The 21,202-nt window shown below is 40.5% G+C and overlaps 2 protein-coding genes across 3 annotated transcripts in view; one reads left to right on the top strand and one right to left on the bottom strand.

Moving 5' to 3' along the window:
• The window catches only part of LOC149263267 (Putative thiol-disulfide oxidoreductase DCC), a 384,593-nt gene that overhangs the window by 247,893 nt on the left and 115,498 nt on the right, over positions 1-21,202 (top strand). For both annotated transcript variants that reach the window (XM_089426026.1, XM_089426030.1), the window contains exon 5: positions 13,249-13,314. In XM_089426026.1, the coding sequence (XP_089282152.1) occupies positions 13,249-13,314 (66 nt within the window). The remainder of the gene's footprint in view (positions 1-13,248; positions 13,315-21,202) is intronic.
• Positions 6,922-10,232, bottom strand: LOC149263268 (uncharacterized). The gene is made up of 2 exons (XM_089387519.1): positions 7,349-10,232; positions 6,922-7,224 (listed from the first exon to the last, which is right to left on the bottom strand). The coding sequence occupies exons 1-2, from the start codon at positions 9,551-9,553 to the stop codon at positions 7,030-7,032; spliced, it is 2,400 nt and encodes a 799-aa protein (XP_089243645.1). The 5' UTR covers positions 9,554-10,232; the 3' UTR covers positions 6,922-7,029.

The raw sequence follows: 21,202 nt of genomic DNA, 5'->3' as shown, positions 1-21,202 counted from the left end.
CGTATGTGAACTAAGAGTTTGGGCACATCAAAGATCCTGCCCTTGTTTTGTAGTCCTCTTGACTACAGCTCCATGTCTCCCCACCCCTTGTCTAGAGGTGCATGAGCACTCATGGCACAATCGTCATCAGTCTCGACATCCTTCTCTGCCTTTGTTGGAGCAGCCTTTGAGTTGGAAGCTTTTCCCTTGCCTTTCTTTCTGGGGCATTGAAGGGCATAATGTCCCAGCTCCCCACAGTTGAAGCACTTGACCTTGGAGATGTCTTTCTTCTTCCTCTTCTGTAGCCCCTGCTGTCCTGCTGATGCGAGAGCTACATTCTCCTCCTCCTCCTTCTGATTCGAACTCCCTTACCGCTACTCCCCGTCTTGGTCAATATCCCTAGCTTTTCCTGTCGAAGAGCTGCACACATCTCCTCCCAACTGGGGAGAGTTGCTCTGCCCAAAATGCTTTGGACAAATGTCTCCCACTCCTTGGAGACTGCATTCAGGGTAGTCCTAACCATGAAGTCTGGATCCGGTGTAGACCCCACGGAAGTAAGCTGGTTGCGAATCCCTTGCAACCTGAGAAGGAATGGATGTATCTCGTCTCCTTTCTACATCTGATATGACCTCAGCTGATTCTCCAATAACATCTTCCGTTGCATGGAAGAGCCCTGGTATTGTTGAAATTTCTAAGTATTACCCGTTAGAAATTTTATCTGTATTCTCTGGTTTGTTTTGCCTACTTGTTTAATTCCTAACAAATTATTTAACCATATAAACACTGAAATAAACACAATATAGTCTCATCCATCTACAGATCAACAATTGAAAGAAATAGACAAACACAGAAGTGACACTGTTATTTTTGGACAATCGTCCCCAGAAAAACCCAACTTGAGAAAACCGATGCAACAATTCTGAGGGTTATATTATTATGTAGTCTTTTTGAGTACAAGTGGGTGCCAAACTAGCTCACCCGACATAAATACAAAATCTGGTAGCAATACCTCTCTTCGGAAGCAGATATTCGAAAAGTCTGCTCCACAAAACCCCTCTCCAGCACAATCTGAAGCTCAACGTCAACCCTCTTGGCCTTTGCGTCAGCCCTCTAAGGCTCTGCGCAGCCTCTCTAGCTCTCTGCGTCACTCCTGCAGCCTCTGCGTGGATGATGCAGGCCCTTCTGACCTCTGCGTAGTCTTTGCTGCCTCTATGTGGCTCCTTATGGCTCTGCGTCTGCCTCTCTACCTCTGCGTTGGTCTTACGGCACTGTCTCTGCCTCTCTACCTCGTACTCACTGCCCCTCGCTTCAAACTGATCACTGATTTGATTTCACTTAGGAAACCGCGCTCTAGAAAATCGAATGACTGATCACTCTTGTGTTTTCTCCAACTGACCTTCAAGCCTCCTCTTATACTTTTCTTGTTGGTCCTTCAACGACCGAGATTACATCTCTAATCAACGGCTAAGATTAGATTTGGTTTGATCCATGTCTTTTAGAACCTTCCAACCCAATTTTATATTAATACCCATTAATATTTTATTTTTCCTAAGTTTAGACTTATGAACTTCATTGAAAATATTAATTATTTTAATACCTCCTAAACTGGGTAGAATCTATCCAAACCATTTCTGGACCTTGGAGATCTCCTGTGCTTTAGCTTCTCCACCAATTTTCACGGCTAGAGCACATCTGATGCTACCCCAAATCAAGACTCCCTCTTAGCGAGGAATGTTCTCTAGTAATGTTCCACATCTGAACATCACTTAGATCATATGGCACCGGTACGTGTGTTGATGCTAGGACTCCCCGCCCAACATCCTTTGCACTGTTGCATCCTGTACTGCTGCCCGTGGCTTTGCCATTGCCACTGCTACATTTGTACGACATCTCCTCTACGTTCGGGCTGTTGTTGTTCCTTTCTCCCAACACTGCAACGCCCTCTCATCATGCTGCATCGTGCTACTGCTACTGCACTGCAACTCAGTTACTGAGAAGTAAGTAACTGATCCACCCAACTATTGACATCCCTGTTGGGCTAGAAACACTCCTGATGCTGAAGCTCCCTCTGTCGCTATGTCGTGCTCGCTTTGCAATCTCGAAGCTGCTGCAACAACTTCGTGCCTTTCCCACCACTGCAAACCCCTCCGTGTCTTCCTGCACTTGCTGTAACGTCCACCGTGCCTCTCGCACTGCTGCAATTCCCACTGCACTGCTAGGGACTATTGCACTGTAGCACTCTCTGCCGCTTTATCCACCAACCGTCGAATTGCACCTCTCTGATCTCCTATGCACCTGCAACACTGATCTGGATCTCTTGGCTAGAAATCCGCTTAGGTAGTGACTGCCTCTACCTTGGTTTTGCCCCGTTAGGTACTATTCTGTCTCGGCAGCAACAACGCCCCACCAGCTTCACTCTCCCAGATCTGCCCACAGCTTTCTATGCCCTAGCAGCTGAAGGACTGAGCCTCTAGGCTCTGCGCAATTCCGACACTGGCTGAATTGCTCCACTAGCCAACAGCGTCAACCCTCTTGGTCTTTGCGTGGCTCTGTGTGAACCTCTTCTTCCCTCCTCAACCTCTGCGCTGGCCTCTCTCTAGCTCGAAATGATGACGCAGACCCTCTGTGTCAACCCTTTTCTGTTGCTTTCTGCTAGGAACAACTTCCGTCACTCAGGATCGCTGTTTCTGCTGCAAATGCTTTGATTTAGCTAATGCCTTCAACTTTCCTGTGATTTGTAATGCTCTGATACCATGTTGAAATTTCTAACTATTACTCGTTAGAAATTTTATCTGTATTCTCTAGTTTATTTCGCCTACTTGTTTAATTCCTAACAAGTTATTTAACCATATAAACACTGAAATAAACACAATACAATCTCAACCATCTACAGATCAACAACTGAAAGAAATAGACAAACACACAAGTGACACCGTTATTTTTGGACAATCGTCCCCGGAAAAACCCAACTTGGGAAAATCAGTGCAGCAATTTTGAGGGTTATATTATTATGCAGTCTTTTTGAGTACAACTCGGTGCCAAACTGGCTCACCCGACAGAATTACAAAATCTTGCAACAATACCTCTCTTCGGAAGCAGATATTCGGAAAGTCTGCTCCACGAAATCCCTCTCCAGCACAATCTGAGGCTCTGCTCAGCCCTCCTGGCCTCTGCGTTAGCCCTCTAAGGCTCTGCGTAGCCTCTTTGGCTCTCTACGTCACTCTTGCAGCCTCTGCGTGGATGACACAAACCCTTCTGGCCTCTCCGTTGTCTCTATTGCCTCTACGTGGCTCCCTTTGGCTCTGCGTCTGCCTCTCTGCCTCTGCACTGGTCTTTCGGCACTGTCTCTGCCTCTCTGCCTCATACTCACTGCCCCTCGCTGCAAACTGATCACTAATTCAATTTCACTTAGCAAACCCTGCTCTAGAAAATCGAATAACTGATCACTCTTGTGTATTCTCCAATTGACCCTCAAGCCTCCTCTTATACTTTTCCTGTTGGTCCTTCAATAGCTGAGATTACATCTCTAATCAACGGCTAAGATTAGATTTGGCTTGATCCATGTCTTTTAGAGCCTTCTAACCTAGTTTTATATTAATACCCATTAATATTTTATTTTTCCTAAGTTTAGGCTTAGGAACTCCATTAAAAATATTAATTATTTTAATATCTCCTAAACCGGGTAGAATCTGCCCAAACCATTTCTGGGTCTTGGAGATCTCATGTGCTTTAGCTTCTCCACCAATTTTCATGGCTAGAGCAAATCCGATGCTACCCCAAATCAACAGGTATAAGGTGGTCAGGGTGTCCCACATCTCCTTTGCTGTTTTCTTCTCAGCAATATGTGCTATGCCATGATCCTTGACCTCGTCTAGGATCATGCATTTTGCCTTCGCCTGGGCCTCCTCATACTTCTCAGCTGCATCAGGGTCAACTAAGACAGCTACTGTTTTCAAGGCACAGTCTTTGATATGATGTTATCCAGGATTTCCAGGATCTTGGTCTTCTAGATGACAAAATTGGAAGCCCCATCCAATCTGTCCTGATTCCTTAATCCGTTCACTTCCATCTCTGCTCCTCTTCTCTAGACTCCTTCTGAGTCTTGATTTCCCTCTCGGAAATCCTTCGGCCAACTGTCGAATCACTCCTCTCTAATCCTCCTTTGCCGCTGCAACCGGGATCTAGATTTCTAAGCTAGAAATCTGCCGAGGTAGTGCTTCCGTCTACCTTGGTTAAGTCTCCTTAGACATTGTTCTGCACCAACAGAAACAAGATCCCACCATCTTATCAAATCAAAATCTGCACAACTCACTTAGCCCCGACAACTCGAAGAATCTGAGCCCTTCAGGCTCTGTGCAATCTCTGCTCCTCCTGGCCAACTGCATCAATCCTTCCTGGCTCAGAAGGATGACATGGCTCTGTGTGAGCCTGATCTGCCCTCCTCTACCTCTGCACTGGCCCTGATGGCTGACGCATCTACTACGTGGGCTCCTCCGAGCTACTGCGTCTTCCTCTCTCGCACTCTCTGCACTGCGCCACTCCTCTTGCCTCTTCAGCTCTAGAACAACGCTGTCTCTCGGGACATCTGCTTCTCTACTGCAAATTCTCAAGTTTCTCGGCTGGTGTCTTCAGTGGCCTATGATCTGCAATCACTCTGGTACCATGTGAAAATTCTTGAATCTAACACATCAGAAACCCCTACTGTAATTACTGGTTTACAATCTCCTACTTGTTATTTACATTAACAAGTTATTTAATTGCATAAACATCGAAGTAAACATTATTGCATCCTTCTCAAATATACAGATCATGCACTGAAATAAATAGAAACAATAACACAAGGGACACTGTTATTTTTGGACAATCGTCCCCGGAAAAACCCAATTCGGGAAAACCGTTGCAGCATATAGAGGGTTTGTATTATTAAGCAGATTTCGTGAATACAACTAGGGTGCCAGAAATGGCTCACCCAACAGAGAATATCCTCCGCAGTAGTACGTCTATCCAAAGACAGATATTTCGGCAAATCAGCAACCGGATGATCAAACCCCACAATGACTCCGACTGTTCCCTATGCTTGACAGCGAAAGCTACTCCAAGCACTGCTCAGGAACCGCGTCACCCTATCTTGGCTCAGAATCTGCTGATCTGCTCTCAGTCTGCCCCACGAAATCTCCCTAGCGCTGCCTTTAAAGCCCTCTATGGCCCTCTACGTCCTCTGCGTCAGCTCCTACGGCCTCTGCGTCAGCTCTTCTAGGGCCTGCGCTGTCTCTCCCGGCACTACGCTGCCTCTCTGCTATCTATTCTTCGACCTCCTGCCGAACAGGCCCTCACTGCAACTGATTACTTGCTCGATTTCCTCAGCAAACCTTGCCCTAGAAAATCGAACTCACTAATCTCTCTTGGTGTATCTCCAACTGACCCTCAAGCCTCCTCTTATACTTTTCCTGTTGACGAATCAATGGCCAAGATTAAGTCCCTAATCAACGGTTAAGATTAGAACTGGCTTGATCCTTGTCACTTGAACTTTCTCACCCATATTTTATTAATATACATTAATATTTTTATTTTCTTAAGTTTAGACTTAGGAGCTCGTTAAAAATATTAATTATTTTAATAACTCCTCATCCTGGTGGAATTTCTCGAAACGATTTCTGGGTCTTGGAGATCTCATGTGCCTTAGTCTCTCCACCAATTTTCAAGGCTAGATCACATCCGATGCTATCCAATATCAACACTCTGTAGTGTCGAAGGCACTGGGTGGTTGGAACACAGGGGGAGGTATCATTAATCAAGCTTTTGATTACTTCCCATTGGCTTCCATCCCTACTCTAAAGACTTGTCTCAAAACAATTAAGAGGGAGGTTCCATTTAGACTAGGCATATAACTTAAAAGTGACCAAGATCCTTGCATTTCATCTAGATCTTAGGACTTGCATCTCATATAGGTTAGTGAAGCATCTAAGCAGCGGTTGTCCATCCGGTTACTTGGTCTTAAATTATAATAAGCAAGAATTTTGACTCCATAAGGCACTAGTCTCATATCTGAATCTAATCTAATCTTTGAGTCTTGCTAAATTTAACCAAGTAGCTAGGCCACTCAATCGTGTCTCTCGGGCTTGTTGGTTGCCAACTTGCCTTCCACCTTCACATTTCCATAGGGACTACCCCCCATAGCTTGTTGTTGGGAGACAACTAGAACGGAGTGGGCGGGGATCAGAGTGACAACCCCCACCCTGAGCCGTTGTCGCGGTGCCTGTACAATTTGAGCGACAACAGGTAACAATGGCATCTTTTTAGGTATGATATCAAGGGTTTAGTAGTTGTTTTGTGCATTTTAGCCATTGAAAAAAATATTGTTGAAACCTTCTCCTTTGTTTACTCTTTAAATGGCCTTGCTTATTTATTGTTTAATATTAATTTAGGTTGTTTTGCTATTTCTGCCATAAGTTTTGCATACATTTATTATAAACCCTAATTTATAGCGACAATATTCAAATCAATGTTGCACGAAGCGGGAGCGAAGCGGAAGCGCGAAGCGCGGAAGCGTCATTTTCCAAAAATCTAGGGAGCGAAGCGTCCGCGGAAGCGTCTGCTATATATATATATATTTTTATATATTTTTTTGCATTTATACTCAAAACAAACATCCCAAATACCAAATTAATTGTAGAAGACATGAAAACATGCATATTTTTGCATAAATCAAGATAGATATGGCATCCATGATTCCATTGTAGTTACTAGTATGTACAACAATCATCTATATTCTAGCTATTACAAACATACATCAAATTTTTAAGCATATTATAAAACATAAAACATTTAAGCATATTATAAAACATAAAACATAGAGCATATTATGATTTATCTAGCAAGTGAGCAACTGTCAACATTTGTCATGTCCAAAATTCAAATAATAATGTTTACAAAATATGTCACTTGGTCACCGCCAAGCCAAAAAGGTTCAAAATTCAAATTCACAAGTCTACAAGTCTAATGAGTAATCTATAGACTATGACAAAAAGAAGTAGATTGTGAATATATCTACTAATCTCTCCTCCTTCCACCACGAATAGAACGTGATGGCGTGCCTCCACGTGGTGGCAATGAAGAAAATGGTCCCTGTGTAAGTCGTGGCACTGGAACTGATGAAGAAGAACCCCCTGCTGTTGGTGTTGAACCATGGAACCTAGGACCAGATGGGGGTGGGGGTGGTGGCATATCAACACGGTCATCATCATCCTAGAATCGCTCAAAAAATTCATGCAAAAAAAAAAAAACACTAGTTAACAAAAAAATTAAAAACATGAATTAGAGAAATGCTTTATAAGGGAAAATTGGAAAATTCATACCACAATGGACATACCTGGATAAGAGCATCCTCTAATTGCTCTAGTTGCAACACTCCATCCTCCAAATTGGGCTCCTCTGGATGCTTGTCCCAAGTCAACAAGTCTTTATTAGACTTTGCATCTTCACAGTAATGGGACAACAATCGCAAGTTGTAATGAACATAAACCAAGCTCTCTGCCCGGTCTAAACTCAACCTGTTCCTTTTAACACTGTGGATGAAAGAATAAGAGCTCCAACACCTCTCTGCAGAAGAAGTGTTTACCACCTGTGATAGCACCCGCAATGCCAAACTCTGTAGAAGTGGAGTAGGCCCTCCATGCATGTTCCACCACTCAAGAGCAGAAAAATGCTCTCGATCTTCAATTGAATGCATGCTCCCAAATGGACCAGTGTTGAGCGTATAGTTGCTCACCTGTCTCCGTACCAATGCAGCCTCCTCATTATCAGGGATTAATCTACTCAATGCAGCCATATATTTTTCGTGAACCTCTTTATCTTGGTGTGGTTTTTTCCTGCTTCCCCCCCCAGGTGCTGGTTTTGAAAGCCATGATGGATGATAGTACCTAGGTGTCAAAACATATGCTAATGCATGCAATGGAACATTTAGCATATCCCATCGCTTTTCCACCTCTTCACGAATATAATTGTACAAGGTGGTATCTCTAGGCTCAACAATGTCTTTAATCTGCCCCAACATGCTATCCATTTGCTCATACACCTCCCCAATTACTGGTCGATCTGAATCTGCAAACTTGATCATGTAATAAATTGGTTTGGTGAATTGCAAAACATATTTAACCTGTGACCAAAAGTAAGTGTCAAGAACAGTGTCCTTGACTACATTAGCAGTAGCACCATCTGTACACTGGTTAATTTCATCCCATGTTTCAGCACACACCAGATTAGTTAAAGCTTGTCTCACCTTCACTAGCCGCCTAAAGGTGAGGTAATAACTAGCAAATCTTGTCTTTGCAATTTTAAGCAATTGCAACTTGGAGTAAGTGCCATAGAAGTAGTTTACCCTTGTATGCCCTGTGATGAATTTAATGAGCTGCTTCCCTTTCCTGTAAACCTCAGCAATCCACCCACATTCTTTGTGTTTCACAATATCATGCATCAAAAGGTTCAATGTGTGAACCAGGCACCCAGACCAAAAGATGTGTGGATGAGTACGCTCAATAATTTTTCCTGCTGCCTTACAATTTGCTGCATTATCTGTGATCACTTGAACCACATTATTCAGACCAACATCTTTGATTGATTTCAATAGGAGATCTGCAATGTTTTGTGCAGTTGCACTGATGGAGGAGGAGTCATGACATGCAATAAATACTGCACCCTTAGAAGAAACACCAAGAACATTTATCAAATGTTGGTTTCTAATATTTGTCCACCCATCTGATACAATGGATACCCCATAATCCACCCACTCATGTGTAAAACGTGTCAAAGCTCTTTGAACCTTAGCTTTTTCTCTTTCTAATAACACTGTTCTAGCTTTCTCATAGTTGGGGGCCTTGTATCCTTTTGGGGCTTCATTGATGGCCTTTACCATGTCATGCCAATAGGGAGAGCGAAGCACATTGAATGGTACACCGCAAGCACAAAGAAAACGGACTACCTTTCCATCCACATCATCCCTCCCAGCAACATTAAGGAAATCCCCTATTGTTTTTCTACCTCCAGAGGTTGCAGAAGTACCATGAGGAGATGGGCAACTACCAAATTTAGAGGTTGCACTTGATTCTGAATGAGTTTTTTGTTTCTTGTTTTTTTGTTGTGCAGCCATCTCTATTTTGATGTATTTTTGTCTTTGTTCACTTGAAATTTTTGGGCAAATGGCTACCCCCACAGAACCCTTTTTTTCATCACTCTCTAGCACCCCACAAAGATGCCTCCTCAGACGGGTATATGAACCCGTATATGGTTTTCCTCCATGACAATCATGAGGGCACATCCATTTGTAAGATCCACCACCCTTTCCCCCTTCAAGTTTGGTCACATAGTTCCACAAGGGATTTGATGTACCTTTCCCATCTTGTGCTTCAGTGTCCTCTTCAAGTTCATCCCCTTCCTCTTCAAACCCTTCCTCCTCATCATACATTGGGTCACTACTATTAGGACCAAGTTCATCCCCTTCCTCTTCCCCTCTATTCCTCACCCTTGCCATCATTAAAACCAAGAGTGGAATGATACATAGAAGCCAAAAGAACACCATCTTGGAATATGGATATAGGTGGTGGACAACCTGTAAATAAAGGAGCAAGTAGAAACAATGGGAAAGAGTAGGAGAGGGAGGAGAAAAATACAATTTTTTTTTCAAAAAAACAAGGGAGTTTGGGGTTTGAACTTACCTCTTTAGCTCTTGTAGATGAAGTCCTCCAAGCTCTTGCTCCAAGCTCCTCCTCCTTCTCCTAGCTCCTCCTTCTTCACTCCTCCAAGCTCTCCTCTCTTCTCCTCTCTTCTCCTCTCCTTTCCTCTCTTCTCTTCTCCTCTCCTCTCTTCTCTTCTCCAACTCTCATAAACTCAAAGTGAGAAAATGAGAAGAGAATGGGGGCTTTATTCTTTTCTAAACTCACCCTAAAGTGACCCTAACCCACCCCTAACCCACCCCCTCATGCTTAGTTAAGTTAGATTTTAAATGAAATTAAAAAAAAAAATTGATATGCGCGGGTTGCGTGCGGGTTGCGCCCGGGTGGCGTGCGGGTGGCGTGCGCTTCCGGGCAGGTTGCGTGGCGCCACCTCATGCCCGAACCGCATGCCGAAGCGCGATTCCGGGGGGGCGCAACCTCATTTGGCAGGAATCGTTTTAAAAATGCGGAAGCGCGCAACCTTAAAAACGGAATCGCGATTCCTCTATGGATTCCGGAACGCTTCCGCACGGGTCGCGGTTCCGGGTTAGGATCCGAGGGGGGGGGGGCGATTCCTGCAACCCTGATTCAAATTAAAGGTAGCATGTGTTTGGGATCTATTTGAGCATCTCCAGGGCTATCTTAGCCCTCTATACTTAGCCACAGGTTCTTTGAATTCTTTACTTCATCTCACCCAGAGCTCTACCTTATTTAATATTATCCTTGGGTGTTTATTTAGCAAAATCCTTGGAGGGTATTCAGCCTGAGAATTCTTGGGTTACTTAATATCCAAGATTTGTTTGGGAATCCTCCCTTGTGGGGATAACATCCATCCATAGAATAGCAGGTAAACAACTACTGTGGTGAAAATGGTTGCTTATCCCATTGTTTGCCTTCATCTAGAGTACTTAGTGAGGCTTCGCACTAAGGTGTTAGATTTTGCGGTAACATTTTTGTTGTTGTTGCTAGGGAGAAGTTGAGTCTTTCTCCTCGTGGTCTGAAGTGTATGCCTCATTTTCTTTTGATGAGCTTATCCCAAAGCCAGGGCTAGACTGCTCATCTGGTGACTTCACCTATGAATCCAAAAATTGTAGAATCCGATCCTATCAAAACATGCCAAAGAAGGTCCAAAGAAGCATCCATTGGCAGTAACCCTGTCTTAGATAAACTCAATATGACAATGATAATGAGACCTTCAATTAATACATTATTAAGCCACTTGACGTGACAGATATTCATGGATTCACTAATCCAATGCCTAGATACTATAAATGGTTACTAATATTCCATAGGAGTTCTATTACCTCTATTGAACATATAGATGCTTTCGAAACAACGTATGCATCCCATCTTGATAAAAACACTTGGGAAGATGTGTTGATGAGACTATTTGCATTATTCCTTGGTAGCAATGCTAAAACTTGGTATCAATCACTCCTAGATAGTCTTGGATAGATTTTGAAGTAGCTTTCATTCAAACATGGGCCGAAAGAATACACTATAAAGAATTACTTGGCAGGTTTTACTTAATTAAAATTGAAACATCCAAAGATATCAGGGTTTCAATCGAAGATTTGATCATTTAATGAATACTATTCCTAAAAAGTTGAAACCACAAGATGATACCATATTGTGAATTTACTTAACATTCTTTTAAGTGAAAATTTGCTTACCTCCTCAAAGATTAGAACCCCATTGCTATCATTCATGCTGAAAATGATTTAGAGTACTTAGTGAGGATAACATCTATCCATAGAACAACTGGGGAGCAGCTACTAAGGTGACAGTGGTGGCTGATCACATTGTTTCCATTAATCTAGAGTACTCAGTGAGGCTTTTGCACTAAGGTGCTAGATTTTGCAGTAACAGGTATCTTCCTAAGTACCCCACGTTGGAGGCATGTGGGCCTGCTTGCAGATTTCCTCCTTGTATTTGAGGTCAAACAAAGAATATTGTAATACAGATCCAGCATAGATTGGGTTGTTGATCCATTATTTGTAGATATGCCTAGATGCTATGGGAAAGGCCCAATTGACCTTGGGGCAAGATGTTGTAGATAGTGTCACTGTTTTGGTGCTTGTAGTGCCATTCACCGTAAGATTTGTGTGTTGCTTGAAACCATCAAATGTTGAAATGGATGAGGGCAATCAATCCAATTAAGTGGGATTGAGAAGAAACCTAGGATCTACTGTTTGAGAGTACCACCTCATGCATGTAAAGGGCTACACACCACTGGTCTGGATATCATATGAAAGTTGATAGGGATCTCCCCAAATCAGGAAAAGATAGTAGTATGTTTTTTCTGATCTTGTAGTAGATGGGGTAGCTAAAAATGAAATGTTCCTCGAATTCTACTTGTTGCAATTGGCATAGTTGACATACTCTCTCCCCTCATGGGTTGCAATACTCAAACTGAATTTGAAAACACAAATGCAGTCATACTCGAAGGAGATAAAATGTTGGAAACAATGCAGAGCTCAAATGTGCAAACTAAAATGATAAAATGTCGAAAGACTAATGTTTTTTAAGTTCAATGGAAAATGGAGTTAAATACCTTACGAAGATGGATTAAATATGTTGTGCTGTATTTCCAACCATGTGATACTCCTCCAAAGTCAGACTAGTCTAAAAACTGTAAGTAGCAAGGATTCATGACAATGAATTTATTTACAACATTGAAACATAATACAGAATAGTATATAACATCAAAATATCTTACATATTGATTTATACTATAGCATCAAAAACTTTTACATATTGATTTAGACTATAACATCAAAAACTATAACATATTGATTTAGGCTTTCACATGTAATATCATATTCATCAATATCAGTGAAAATTGGATTAGTCTTTGCATCATTATCTCTTCATATACATTCAGTACAATTTTGGGTTCTTACTTCAACACCGTGGCCCTACCCACCATGTGTTGAATTCATTGTCATGGGTGAAAAATGTGTGGGAGAAAAGAATAGCATCTCAGTATATGAGAAGCTGGCTGCATTGGGATCTAGGAAGTGCAATGAGAGTGAAGCCTAATAGTTCACGATTTAATGCTGAAGTATGCACTATTCCTATTCTTCATACCCTTTGTGGTGCTCCCATTCTTGTTACCATTTGAATTCATCTCACCATGGGCATTCTTTAAACACAATATTCATCATTGCATCATCCATGTTATTAGTATTTTATTTTTGTTTTTAAAGTTGGACACAGTTGATCCGCATGACCTTCCTGTTATTCTTCAAGTTAGGGATTTGTTATAGCGTTAAGTGTAATCCATGATTAGCAATTCAATCTCTTGAAATTCTTTTTGCTAATTTTTTTTAGAGGAGAACGTTTTAGTTCAAATACTGAAGTTTATAGTCATGAAGATTTTTATATTTCAAATTATTTGGCTTTCCCTTAAGAAAATTTTCTTATATGCTAATGTTTTTTTTGCAACTTAAAAAAAATGATACGATTGTCTTAGATCAGGCTATATTGGACTTGAGTCTAGTTGTTTGTAGTTTATCTGTAATTTTAAATAATTTATTTGGCTCTATATCATTGGTTGCAGGCCTTTAAAGGGTTATATGAAGAAGTTGGGCTTGGATGGGTGTATGCCATCACAAAATACAAACCTGTTAGTTTCCTTCAAAGTATTAGTTAAAGTTTATGTTGCAAAGTCTCTGTATCAATTTCTTCATAGTAGATAATCTAGAAATTTTATTTTAATATTTTATTATTAATAGCTAATTGTAGTCTAATATTGAGTGCATCATGGTAGATAATCTAGAAATAGCATTTTAACATTTTATTCTTAGCAGGTAGTTTATAGTCCAATATTAAGTTTGGCTTATTTTTTCTTCATTTTAAAAATGTCTTAGAGAAACCAATATACATAGATCCATTTGAATGTAAACAAAAGTGGCACATTGTACTTGAGGGAATGGATTTTATGTTATGAACTGCTTGACATAATCTTCTTTACATAATATATGTAAATGAAATTGATATTGTATCTTTTTGGTATCCAAAACCACTACTTTCAAATGGTAATAAGTTGAATTGTTTTACATTGAAATGGATTTGTTCTTGCAAAATCTAGTAGGCCTTGGAGATGGGAACCCTATAAAGCATAAGCTAGATGAAGAAGCAACAATGGGGTAGTGGCACACTATCACCACAGCCAAAACACCCTAATATTTAAAGACTTTCACTGATGGGCAGAGTCCCAGTGCTAGGTAGGAGGAAAATCACTTATAATAGATATTATAGGGTTAATGTGTGAAATGATCTCACTAGGAATTCTTCAAGAAAGACACAATTTAGGTTCAAGGCTTCACAAGGAAACAATTCGCTTTCTATGAAGAGACCTAGAAATAAGGGCACAAGACCTAGGGTTTGGTAGATTTGATAAGTGTTGGAGTAATGTAATATCCCTAATCGGAAATAACAGTGATAACAAGAGAAAATAGTAACATGCACACACAAAATTTAACTCATGCATCAACAACAACAATAAACACCAGAAACTGCACCAAGTTGAGCCATTTTATTAACTAAACAAGAAAAAGTACAATATATGTGGAATCAGAAGAACCTGGGCTTGGTACAGCAAGCAAGGCAAAAACCTAGGTGAAGATAAAGGCACCCAAGTGCTGAAAATGGCTCTGCTGTAAAAACTGTGCCCAACCAGGAATAAATAATTGTTGCAACTACTGAGGAAGAATTGCTAGTTGAACCCTCCAAACTGCTCAAAAAATTCAACGAAATCAACCACGGGCTCTGTTACCCACCATTTTGTGGGTGATATCCCTAGGAGAAATTTTTTCTCCAAAATAGTCCTCATTCGGCAGCCAACAACCTCTTGCAGCCACCAACTAGCTCATTGTGCCATTTCTCCACCACCTGAGCCAACCATGTGGTCCCTCACCCATCTGCCATGATCGTATGTTTGAAGGTGGGCCTCTTGAACCTAAAGGTATGCCTTGTCATTTGGTAATTGAGTATTGTAGTTTGCTTATCATGGACACTTTTGGGCATGGATTAAAGGGGGGATTCAGTGTAAAGAATAGGCTAGATATGTGCTCTTGTCCCCTAGTCCCCTTTGGACGATTAACCTTCGATTCTAGTCCCGTGGGATATCTTTTACTGACCATTTGGCTTTAGGGATGGTATTTGACAGGAAACCTTGATTTTGGTTGCGTGGTGTTGGTCCCTCATCCACATATATTACCCCCTTTCCACTCATTATTATCCCATTCATCATTTCTCCCATCTGGGTCCACATTCCTCCACTAGGTCCACATATGGCTAGTTCCCCCCTTGCCCTTGCCCACACCTTGGGTCAAGGTTGGAATTATTCCCTAGAGGTTAATGCAGCTAAAAAGAAAAACAAAAGCAAAATTGGCCACATTCAACAGGAAAACGTACCACAAAATGCAAAAGATAGTTGAGACAAACACATTTAGCACGTGGGCAAAAGATAACACATGAGCTCTATGTCATGCCCCTTCTCAAATGTATTAGTCGCGGGGTGCAACTACACATTTTTGGCATCATTTTTGGCTTAGGAGGAGGACCCGACACGCAGACTTAGGAACTATAGGGGAATTCGACTTTATTTTTGTGGCTAGTGGAATGTGGGGACCATCCACATGAGTAATTCGAACTTGGCCATTGCATGAGCTTGGAGGGAATCGAATTAGTGGAAGGAGGGGTCCACATGAGGCTAAGGGGGGCCAAGGTGATAAAAGGAGAAGGAACTCTCATTTTGTAGCATCTTCATCATTTTACAAACAAACTCATCTTTGTACGCTCTGCTGTTTAGCGAGTCTACCAGCTGTTTAGCCATGAATCTTCCAAGCGGGAGATTCAACCTCTTCTTCGAGGGACCATCCGTGCCCTCCCTAGGGAGGCTATTCTATAGGGATTGTAGAGGGTTCAGCATAGTCACACACTTCATCCAGCCACACAGAGAAGGGGACTGTGTATTTCCTGGACAGCCAGAAACACGCAGGAGGAGATTGAGCCAGCAGGGAGGTCCATAGCTTGCTGGGAGTTCCGGGAGCTGGGAAGGCTGTTGGTTGAGGAAATTTTCGCTGGGTTTTGCAGCCAGCTAGACAGGTGTTTCAATAGTATGATTTTCTGGGCAGAGGGATTGCGTAGAGGCCTCTGGCAGCAAATTCGTGGTGCTTGGGAGAGTAGTCATCTTGGCCAAGAATCATCCGGGGAGCAAGGAGTCAGTTAGCACAGGTGAATCCAACATTTTAGTGGTTTTTTTAGAGGGATTTGCAGGCTGTTTGTTGCAAGTTGAATTTGGTAGCAACAACTAGGAAGAGGCTCCAAGGAGGCCGAAAATTCAAAGTCAAAACCAGAGAAATTCCCTTTTGGGTTTTTTTCTGAGTTTTTTCCAAGGAGTCTGGGGCTGAAAGGATATAATTTTCTGGGCAGTTTTTGGTTATGTTACTGGATCCGTCAAGCCTGATGGCTGGATACGCGGATCCCTGGATCAGAGACGGATTCAGATCTGGATCCGTAGAGATCCGCCCATCTTCTCTCCATTTGTAAAATACCGTATGTCAGCAAAAATTTCTCTCCGTGGGTAAAAAAACTGTAATTCAGCACAAAATTTCTAAACAGAAATATCAACACAAGTCAATTTGGAATGTTAAGAAAAGAGTTAACAATCCCTTCGCGAAAATAAACTAGGGAGTTGTTGGATGTCATAAAACTCTCCGTGGGTAAAAAACTGTAATTCAGCACAAAATTTCTAAACAGAAATAGCAACGCAAGTCAATTTCCAATCTTAAGAAATGGATTAAAAATCCCTCCGCGAAAATAAACTAGGGAGTTGTTGGACGTCATAAAATTTATTATTTTTAGTTTGAAATGTATTATTTTTAATACAATATATTATAAACTTTAATTCAAGTGAATGAATCTAATGATAAGAACGAGCGCATATGAAGTCCGAGAGGGAGTTGGCCAGCCACAATTTATTATTTTTATTTCTATGTTGACGACATTATAAACTTTAATACAAAGATATATTATAAACTTTATATTATTTAATACAAATACATATTATAAACTTTAATACATTGGTCAAGATTATAATCTACTCATATTTGTTTAGAAGACATTTTATTTAAAGTTTAAAAAGTAAGTTTATGTTTTAATAAATTTTAAAGTTTATTTTCAAGTTTAAAAATAGTTTTTCTAAAATAAGTTTAATAATTTGCTTAATATAAATAATTATAACTAATAATTAATGGTTAAATATTTATAAATGATGCATTAATTATATTATGATTAACTTAATAATTATTTTTAAAATATTATATTAAATTTATATATTTAAAAATTTTCATATGTTTTTTTATTTTTATATAAATTTAATTAATATCTATAAATGATACCTTAGGAATTACTTATATGATAATTATTTATTGTATAAAAATTACATATTGAAGAATTAACATATGTTTTTATTTTTATATTTATATCAATTTTAATTTTAAAAATTATAAAATATTTTATATTTGTTTGTACTTGCCATTTCCAGATCCTGGCTTTTCAAAAAACTAGCGGATCCGTATCCGAATCCGGATCTGTATCCGGATCAGGATCCTAGTAACTTAGGTTTTTGGGCACATTCCAGCGGGTCAGGGTTCAATAGGGCAGTAGTTTACTAGGACAACGCGGTGCAGAGTGGTGCAACAACTGGGCAGCCTTCAACTCAGCTATTTCATCACCTGGGTTTTGTCAAGCTTGTCCTTGAGACAAGCCCAGGTGCAGCATTCCATTTTATATTGTACCTAGCTCTCAGATTATAAAATATATGGCCAAGCAGTTCCAGATTTACAGTGTTTTCATGGATGTTCAATGCATGTTTTTAATTTTATGCTGTTGCACTATTTATTTGTTTAAATATCACTCATATTCCAACTTAGGAACATTACACTCTACTCCATCATCATGGCCATCATTATGGTTCCTACAGGTTCTATGAGCCTCCTCATCGTATAGGAGTTCATGATTGTCCAATCCCCTGGTGGGCAATGAACCACCCTACCTTAAAGGGGGGGTATTCATTGCTATATCTCACACATATGCTCTTACCCCTTGAGCCCCGAGTAGTTAATTAAAGAAAAATCATAAAGAGGCAAAACACATATAAAGAAGGGTGGAAAATAAAGGCCGAGGCACCTCATGTATGACGATTTCTCCCTCCTATACATTATATACCCCAGTGTGGGCTTCCCTTCTACTAGCTACCCTTGTACCCAAGCAGGTGGCCCAGAGCTGCCCCTTCTCATCCCCTACTCCATTCACCTCTTTATCACATACCACCACCTTTTAAAGGATGTATCTTGGACATATTATCCCCTTTAAAGGTAGAAACCACCTAATGGCATACTTGGTTAACCCCATTTGGAGTTTGGAGACATTAGCACATGCCAAAGCCCATTATGGAGGGCAGACCATTATGAAGTCCCCACTTGTGGTCCATGGTTTCTAAGCTATTTTACTCAATTTCCCTGATGACTTATCGTACTCGAAGGCTAGGGGACACATTGGATCTTATGCAGGATTGCAAGTGGTCTCCATCTTGCGTTTGGTCTCCCTATACGGGGTCCTAACCCTTTAGAGGGCTACATTGGCACATGTAGGGTGTGTGTGAGAGACATGGGCCTCCATAGCAGTAGACAACACTCTATCGATCCCCATAGATGTTTAGAGATTGGCTCAAGATCCACCTATTGGACAAGGAAGATGCACCTGGTTCACCTTTGCCTAGCTAGCCCCACAAATGTACCATGCACTTGGCAGCTGACCCAAAACTTGTAGGATGATGTTGCATCACCTACACCATCATCTGAGCCCTTAGAGATGGTCTACAGGAATCTTCGACTCATTTGGAGACCCATGAGGTTATTATTGTGCCCCCACATCCACTAGGAACACCACAGGTTTATTGTTTGGAGAACAAGGGGCCATCCCCTTGTCCATCACTTTTGAGGGTCCCATTCTTCATTATGGTACCCATGGACCTCATCAGGCTTCTTGGAGCACCATACAACATGTATTGTTTATCATTTGACCTCTTGAGAGGTTTATTATTTCATTTATGAGCTAGTTTGGTGGACTTGACACCAAAAGTTAGGTTATTAGCACATTATTTTATTTTTGGGGCCAGTGTTGCAGGGGAGCGCCTCCCCCCTCTCAATCTGGCTCCCAATTCACGCTCCGGGTGGGAGCGACTCGGGAGAGGGTTGGGAGCGCGCTCCCTAAAAAAAGCGCTCCCTGCCTTTTTGGGAGCGTTTTGCCTTTTTTGCAAATTGTTTTTGCAATGATGTTCCAAATGCAATTTTTTTTCAAAGAAACAAACAAGTTTTGAGTGGAGCAGCTTAATGATCAAGTCTATGGCCCTAGTATTGATATGCGATTCATTCTCCTTAATCTTCATTTTCATCCTTTTACTTAAATTTTTAACATTACCATGAAATGACTCAGGGTGTTTGAGAGTGGTTCCGACCTCATTGGATTTCATATGGAGAAAGTAGAATTTTAGATTTCATTCAAAATCTAGCAGACTTATCAGTTTTTCAAGATTTTAGGATTGCAATGTTTCCATTGAATTTTGTCATGTATTAGGGTATGGAACTCGTATTTAATCAAGAGCACCAATCCCTCTGTGTACCTTGATGTTAGTGACATTGGTTGTCGAACTCCTCTATCATGACTCTCCTAAAAATGTACGCATCACTCAAAAAAAATCTTGACTTAACATGCTATGCTTTTTCAATCTTATGTTAATGCTTAGAGGGTGATATTAATGACAAAGATCCCTATACAGATACAGAGGTAATGACAAAGATACCTCTGGATATTAATGCTTAGAGGGTGATATTAATGACAAAGATCCTGATTTTCCAACAAGACTAAAAAATTAGACATTTCTCATGGTGGCAAGAGGCCCAAGCATAAGCAACAGATAATAGATTTACTTGTCTTTTCTAGTTTCTAGTAGTTTTTGTAACTATTGACTCTTACATATTTATTATGATATTTTTTTAAACAATATATGACAATTTAAGTTTGAAGTTGGCAATTATAACTCATTAGTAATGAATTATGAATATGATGCTTCATGAAAGTTGAAAGTTGTTTCATTTCATTTCATGTTAGATATTATTTGTTGTAATGGTTACGCTTAGCTTACAAGTACAACTTTGGTGATCAATGATGATAAATGTTATATATTGAATTTTGAAAGCTTGAAACTTTAAGATTGATGAATCATGAGACTCAATATGTTGTATGTTACTATGTTACTAACTTGTGGACGTGGTTGATGAAGATTATAACTTCTAGATGATTGTTGTTATATGGTTCAATCTATTTTTTTTGATGTTTTTTATATCTAATTCATCATTCTACATGTTTTTTTGACATATATGTATCAAAATATAAAAATATAAAAAATATATATTATATAAAAAACGCTGCGGGATTCGCTCCCAAACCGGGAGCTTCTGAAAATGTCGCTCCCGCACCTGTTTTCGCTCCCGCTCCCAAGTAACACTGTTTGGAGCTTATGTAGGCCTAAGAACTAGCTCAAATTCCTAATTAGTGTATAAATACAAGTGAGATGAGTTCATTTTCTCATCATCACTTTGGATTGGATCTCTCTTCTCTTTGGAGAATTTTGCACTTTTTCTAGGATGAAGAATTGGAACATGGATGAATTTTGATGTTTGGATTGGAATATTTTATCTTGGAGCTTCCTTATTGTCAAATTTTGATGGTTGGATATGTCCTATTACATGTAAGTACACACATTTAATGTTATTCTTGTTTTACTTTTGTCATATGCATTGAATGGGATTTTCTCTATAATAGGGCTAATCAGTGTTGTAGGAACCGCCACCCCTCCTCCCAAGGATCAGGAGGTGGAACCGCACCCCGTATGGATCTGCCACTGATCCTCTGGTGGAACCGCGGATCCAAAAATCGAATCCACGGTTCCGCATTTTTTTTGCGATTCCTAGAAAAACAGATCCACTGGGGCCCGATCCGTGGATCCATAAAGGATCAGTTGTAGATTGTGGAGGTTTGGGCGTGTATCCACCACAGATCACGAGAGGATCCGAGAGAAGGTGGACAGTTCACATGGTTCCACGGGGCGTTTTTTTTTTTTTTTAAATTTCGAATTGTTATGTGAGGAACTATGCTTTTTGAATACTCCCATGGTGCCCCTTGATGCTCCCTAGATGCTCTCTAATGGTAATGTTAAATTCTTAACGGAGAATGTCACTTTTACTTAAATTTTTAACGTTACCATGAAATGACTTAGGATGTTTGAGAGTGGTTCCAACCTCATCAAACTTCATATGGAGAAAACAGAATTTCATATCCCATTCAAAATTCAGCAAACTTAACAGTTTTCAGGGTCAATGGGATTGTGGCGTTTCATTGGATTATATCATGTATGAGGGCATGTGATTGGCATTTAATCAAGA

The sequence above is a fragment of the Pinus tabuliformis genome, chromosome 6 (genome assembly GCF_031772625.1).
Source record: "Pinus tabuliformis cultivar Carrire ecotype Pingquan chromosome 6, CPIR1, whole genome shotgun sequence".
Taxonomy (NCBI): Eukaryota; Viridiplantae; Streptophyta; class Pinopsida; order Pinales; family Pinaceae; genus Pinus; species Pinus tabuliformis.
Note: the sequence above shows the minus strand (reverse complement) of the source record. Positions and strands in the feature narration are given on the sequence as shown.